Source organism: Palaemon carinicauda, chromosome 28, assembly GCF_036898095.1.
Source record: "Palaemon carinicauda isolate YSFRI2023 chromosome 28, ASM3689809v2, whole genome shotgun sequence".
In the NCBI taxonomy this organism is placed as follows: domain Eukaryota; kingdom Metazoa; phylum Arthropoda; class Malacostraca; order Decapoda; family Palaemonidae; genus Palaemon; species Palaemon carinicauda.
In genome coordinates this window covers 43,265,333-43,272,832 of record NC_090752.1, presented here as the reverse complement: position 1 = coordinate 43,272,832, position 7,500 = coordinate 43,265,333, and the positions used below count along the sequence as shown (strand labels likewise).

Sequence of the window (7,500 nt, the reverse complement as noted above, 5' to 3'; positions counted from 1 at the left end):
ATATATATATATATATATATACTGTATATATATATATATATATATATATATATATATATATATATATATATATATATATATATATATGTATATATATATATATATATATATATATATATATATATATATATATATATATATATATATATATATATATATTATTTTACGGAATGTTCAATTCGGGTGACATACTCATACAGTAACTTGGCTACTTTGTCTTTGTTAATGGATATCGTTCTGATAATATAATATTTCCTCTTCCCTTTTCCCACTTCTTTAGATCCTCGCTGGAGGTACCGCTGAGTAACAGCAGTCGAACGCTGATTGCCAAGACGAGCATGTCAGAGTCTCTTCCTGAAGAGGACGAGGAGGAGGTAAGGATTAAGATTATTGATATTGAAATTATTATTATTATTAAAATTGTCATTATGAGGATTACCTGAAGAGCGTACCAATAGTTTATTATTAATATCATTAGAAATCTAAGGAACAACTTGAAAACAAAAGCTGAATGACATAACCACTATAGTCCATTTCTTTTAGCGAGTCATATTTGCACCGACTCGCAACGGTGCCCTTTTAGCTCGGAAAAGTTTCCGATCGCTGATTGGTTAGAATTATCTTGTCCAACCAATCAGCGATCAGGAAACTTTTCTGAGCTAAAAGGGCACCGCTGCGAGTCGGTGCAAATATGACTCGCTAAAAGAAATGGACTGTAGTATAGAGAGGATTTGAGAGGTCAAGGGTTGTGTTTATATCTCAGTCGGCTCCTAGGGAGATTTAACCAAAATTTACCTTCACATATATTGCTATGTATTTTCTTTTAGTACTCTGTTACTAATATTCTATACTGCATTATAAATTTTATTGTTGTTGGGTGTCACGTATCAGTTTGATTTCTGTAGTTGTGCAATTTTCGTAATTTTATCGGTTATACTTGCTAAAAGTTAACTTGAATCTGAATATATGATTATAATCATATAATCTGAATATATAATTAAAAGTTAGGATTATTATAAACAGAAACTTAAAGTTATATTAATTACGTTACGCAGTTATTCGTTAATAGATTATCGATGTTCACAATGATACTGTAAAGTGAAATATATATATATATATATATATATATATATATATATATATATATATATATATATATATATATATATATATATATATATTTATATATATATATATATATATATATATATGCATATATATATATATGCATATATATATATATATATATATATATATATATATATATATATATGCATATATATATATATGCATATATATATATATATATATATATATATATATATATATGCATATATATATATATATATATATGCATATATATATATATATATATATATATATATGCATATATATATATATATATATATATATATATATATATAAATGCATATATATATATATATATATATATATATGCATATATATATATATATATATATATATATATATATATATATATATATTTATGCATAAATATATATATATATATATGCATATATATATATGCATATATATATATATATGCATATATATATATATATATATATATATATAAATGCATATATATATATATATATATGCATATATATATATATATATATATATATATATATATATATATATATATATATATATATATATATATGCATATATATATATATATATATGCATATATATATATATATATATATATATATATATATATATATGCATATATATATATATATATATATATATATATATATATGCATATATATATATATATATATATATATATATATATATATATATATATATATGCATATATATATATATATATATATATATATATATATATATATATATATATATATATATATGTATATATATGCATATATATATATAAATGCATATATATATATATATGCATATATATATATATATATATATATATATATATATATGCATATATATATATATATATATATATATATATATATATATATATGCATATATATATATATATATATATATATATATATATATATATATATATATATATATATATATATATCCGAGAAGTAAAATGTGAGGCAAAATTTTACTTAAGTAGTATATATCATCCAGGGTTGATTCATATAGACCTGTTACCTTAGATATAAACTTAACTTATGCTATTTTTGGCAGCTACTTACTTCATTCCCTACAATATCATAAAATGTTTGCACTTTCTTTTCTTAGCTATTATTGAATCAAAGCTGGGCATGAAAGAAAGATGAGACAACAATCATCTCTTTAAAGAGGAAGATGAAAGATATTGGATAATATGATAAGAATACAGTACTTTAAAGAGGATAACGCAAGTCACAAAAATTACTGAATAAAAACTATATAAGAGAACTGTCAAATGGAATACTGACTTCACTGTATTAAAAAAAAAAAAAAAGTTATATTACAAGACTTTAGATTGGTGGATTCTTTTTTTGGTATCGGTCGTATTTTCTTGAAGCAGAGGCCGATGGAGCAAGATTATGATAATAAAACCTGATGAAGATATGAAAAAGATGGAATGGAAACAAAACTGAGTTTTGACTCCCAATATATTAATTACCCGTTACTCCGGACCAAGAAGGTTATCATACGTGATCAATATTATTGAAAAATCATTATTGTAAAGCTTAAGATACAATAACCTTTTGTATCAGCTAAAAAGTAAGTGTAGTATAAATACAGTACACTTTTTTTTTCAACAGTTTTTGGTCGTGGAAACATCGGAGATGAGTGAAGACCCTGACGACCGCCGTCTTGGAAGTCCAGGCAGTCACCATTCCATCGCCCTCCACCTCCGCTCAAGGTCTGGCTCCCCGCAGTCCGTCTTTTCACACACGCCCCCTCCCTCCATCATTTCCACGCCCACTTCGGAACTGTTTCAACAGCAAAGGAGCGTTCTAGCAAACTTCGAGATGAACAAGTACGGTCTTGTTTGGATTGTTCATCTGTAATTCAAATATTGTAGTCACTTGATCTTTTTTGGATTATTGAGTTGAGAAATGTGTTTTACTGAATTATTTCTTTATGATATTACAATTAAGAAAGCCAAGGAATAATGGTAATAGTATTACCGTTAAATATCCAATATTATTTATGCTTTTTGATCCAGCGATGTTCGTACTATTAACTGTCATTTCAATTCAGGCCACAACAGGAAGCCTACAACTTCACTCAGCCTTTCAATGTCCGTGAGAGTCCTCTGCCTAAAGGTCAAATTGCCTCTGATATGAGGTCAGTGACCCCAAGTCCAACAAAGTCAACTTCTAATCATTCGAGGTACTCCTCAAGTTCATTCACCCGTCAAGAAAGCATTATGGGTCACGACGGAATTTCAGAACCACCTCCAAAATCTTCGGGTCCTTCTCCACAGCCGCTGGACATTCACACATCTGAATCCCCCTCGAGTGAGCTGGAAATATCTCACTCAAGATACAAGAGCCCATCTGAGTGCGGAAGTCGGCCCTCTTCTGCAGAGACCAAAGATAAGAATAGCAGTGCTGGAAAGTGTCAGTTTCCAGGGAAGAGGTCAGCTTCAAGGACCCCCACACCTGGCTATGCCCCCCAGAAAGACACCAGCCCTTCGGTTTTAAGTGATGGTAGACAGGGTGATGCTACGCAGCAGACGTCTTGGAAGAAAACTAAGGTGACTGGAAGCAAGAGTGCTGATTCTTCCACCGGGTGTAAAAGTAACGACAGGAACCACTCCGGTCGAAGTGCCAACAGTCGAGGAAGCAAATCTTCCCGATCTGCTGGAAGCAACAAGGGCAGAGGAAGCGCGACCTCTAAGTGTGAGAATTCCAAAGGAAGCAAGACCCCCAACTTTGGAAGTGCTGGGTCAAGTAGTACCAGCCGGGAACGGAACACCTTCCACGGGGCATCTCAGAGCGAACAAGATCCGATTGGAATGAACCAAACAAACTGTACGAAGTCAAACCAAAACAATAATGCTCTGGGCCATACGAACAAAATGGAAACTGACAGGAGTTTGATTAATCACACGGAACGGCCGTGTAGTAGCCGTTCTAAACTGTCTCCTCATAGTCTTGACCCTTGTTATGGGAATAACGACGCAAGTAGAGACGTCCGTTCCCCGACTTTTGCTAAGAACGCGAATTCTGTGGATGATATCATGAACCAGGTAAGACGTTGCGTACTTTTTGTTTGAGGTTAGATAAGAAACTCATTATATCCTCTTCTGGGTTTATGTCCTGACTTCTCAACATGAACAGTCTATACTTCTAAATGTTTATATGATTTATAAGTCTCAATAATGACAGTGAAATCAATATATGAATATTTTCCTTGTTACCAGATGCGAGGAAATTAAAAATTGCCTAGTTATTTTCTATCTTCGTTATCCAATGCTAAGGATTTCATCTCTTATAATTTTCAAACTGGAAAGCAAATTGAAAAACTTTAACATTGAATAAACATTGCCAATTCTTTCCAGTACGGCATCGCCTCCACAACCGACAAAAGCGGGAATGTCCACGATAGGCTGAACTGTGCTTCGACCTTCCAATACCCGAGCGACGGCGATTCTTACGAACTCTTCTTCAATGAGCTCTCTAAGGCCATTCCGGATAAGGTGAGAGGAACTGTATTAAGCTTTTATCTTTTAGTGTGTTTTTTCTGATTTGAACACTATTCTTTGATCTGGCCGCTGAAGGATGTTTAAGGTTTAAAGGCCACTCATGGATGGCAGAGGTAAGGGACAGTGACAATGTCTCAGCAAGCAGGACAATGCCCTAGAGAGTCGATCAGTGCCGAAGCCCCCCGTGCCCCACGTGTTTCACACACGCTCATACAATGTAAAGCCCTGTCCACACGATTGAGCATGCCTGACAGGCAAACAGTGATACCAGACCACAATAGTTAGTAAGAATGAGGGTTAATGACGTCAGAAGCTGAAAAACCACAGACAGGGATATGGCATCATACAGTGTTGCCAGATCCTTGCCTTTAGTTTTCCCGCTTCTGACGTTATCAACCTTCATTTTCACTAACTATTGTGGCCTGGCATCACTGTTTGCCCGTCGGGCATGCTCGATCGTGTGGACAGGGCTTAATGCTATTTGTTTTTCTATCTCACTCTCTCCCGCACTGATAATAGAACAACCTGTTTCATCAATGTGCGAGGTGGTTGTTGGGTGCTAACAGACAGGCAAGGTGAATACAAGTAAAATTTAATCAACAAACAACGAGCTTATATACTACCAGTTGAGAGAAAGAATGTCACAAAAAATCAAACAATGTAAAACATGCGAGGACAAGCTTCAACAGGTTTTTCTATCATCAGTTGGGAGAGAGCGAGAGATCAAAAACATTGTTTAAGCGTGTATGAAACTCGAGTGGTTCACCCCTCTCCCGCCAAGCTAGGACTAGGGAGGACCAGGCAATGGCTGCTGATGACTCAGTGGGTAGACCTATAGTCTCCCCCAACCCAGCTCCTCCCCCTCTCCTTCCCCCATCCTTCGCTCATAAAGATGGTGAGGTTGCAGACACTACAAGAAACCATCAAGCTTGAGGGTGACTCGAACTCCAGTACAACAGATCACCAGGCAGGGACGTTCCCAATAGGCCGAAGGGAAGTGGTATCGTTCATAGCGACAACGTGTCTCAATAGATCTTGCCGAAGAATCCTTGAAGTACTTTGGTTTGGATGTGGGACCAGAACAATTGATTAGTCCAAATGTAGAGACAGTTACGCGCACACCATGAGCAGTAAATGTCATTGGAACCTTTGATTCTTTCAGTCATGTGTGTGAGAAATTCGGCCATTTCGATTTTCTTTGTATTATTTGGTTCCTTCTTTTGATATAAGCAGAATTAAATAGAGGTCATACCCCCTCTCTCTCTCTCTCTCTCTCTCTCTCTCTCTCTCTCTCTCTCTCTCTCTCTCTCTCTCTCTCTCTCTCTTTTGCTTACATTCATTGAAGTAAGATTAATGTAATGAATTTTTACGGTTAGTGATTAACAGAGAGAGAGAGAGAGAGAGAGAGAGAGAGAGAGAGAGAGAGAGAGAGAGAGTCGGTCTGTCGTACGTGCCCTGGCTTAAGTTAGCAGTCGCCTGCAAATAATGTTCTAAATTTTTATCTAATACTTGATAATAAGATAAATAAATGAATGGATATGAAATAGATATATGAATGGATAGGTAAAATTGAATATTAGAGTTCCAGCAGTGATTCAAAGCAATGGACAAAGATTGCGTATATCTATATATTGTTTCCTCTAATATTCGGGAATGAACTCCGTTGTTTTACAATGATTATATTTAGATTTTAAAGTTTTTATAAAGAGATCAAGTTACTGCTCCATAAAAAAAATATTACTAATAAAGGTTTAAGAGAGAAATCAAAGTAAAGGGCTACTAGTAGTCATTGAGTTGAACGTGGAGAAAAGGCGGATAAGAAATCCTGTCATGCATAGCTAAAATAACCAATACGCTACAGTGTATTCCTTTAATTTCTACAATGTTTAATCCTTTCTAAAATATCGTCTGATTTCCAGACATCGAGTCCTGCTCCCCGATACTCTCCGGCGTCCCCCAACAGTCTCACATCCTCCATGATCTACTGCTCGGCCATCGTTCACCGCGAGTGCACCCCTCTCCGGAGACGTCTCCTTCGCCTTTCGATGCTAAGGAATCTCGCCTTTGAGCTTCAAGTCGAATATCAAAATCGTTCAACTCTATTTATTATTTTCTATGGTGTTTGGCTTTTGCGTTATGTGATGTTCCACGAGCAGGATATGGTTGTTTATTAATTATTATTCTTCAACTCAACAGCTTTTCAGTGCTTTGTTGCATTGTCTGTGGTAGAATATATTCATGATGCTATATCTATTGTTATTCATTCTGCTTTTGTTTCCTTTGTGAGTTGGAGTGAATATTTCACAGCATAGCGGTTTGAATCTAACATGAAAGTCAAGATGTAGAGAATAAAGCTTTATTCGGTATCAAACTATTCTTCATTTCAGCATAATAATTAACATAATGAAAGTTATATTGAATAATATATACACACTTGTGAGCTTAGACCAACACTAATTACTTTTTGCTTTCCCACATTTTATTGTTATTATATATCAATTATTGAATCCATTATTGATGCATGGAGGAAAACGTTAGCAGGATTATTTATCTCCACTTGAGCTCCTTGGTTGCATTTGCTTATATTTCACAAACATACAACAATTACACACACACACACACACACACACACACACACACATATATATATATATATATATATATATATATATATATATATATATATATATATATATATATATACATATATATATATGTATATATATATAATATATATATACATATATATATACATATATATATATATATATATATATATATATATATATATATATATATATATATATATATATATATATATATATATATTATAT

General features: G+C 33.2%; 1 protein-coding gene across 1 annotated transcript in view; it reads left to right on the top strand.

Moving 5' to 3' along the window:
• The window catches only part of CngB (Cyclic nucleotide-gated ion channel subunit B), a 48,572-nt gene extending 41,302 nt beyond the window's left edge, over positions 1-7,270 (top strand). The window contains 5 exon segments of the mRNA XM_068351895.1: positions 281-374; positions 2,775-2,992; positions 3,217-4,210; positions 4,523-4,660; positions 6,586-7,270. Of these exon segments, the coding sequence (XP_068207996.1) occupies positions 281-374; positions 2,775-2,992; positions 3,217-4,210; positions 4,523-4,660; positions 6,586-6,840 (1,699 nt within the window). The 3' untranslated portion in view covers positions 6,841-7,270.
• The last annotated feature ends 230 nt before the right edge of the window (positions 7,271-7,500 follow it).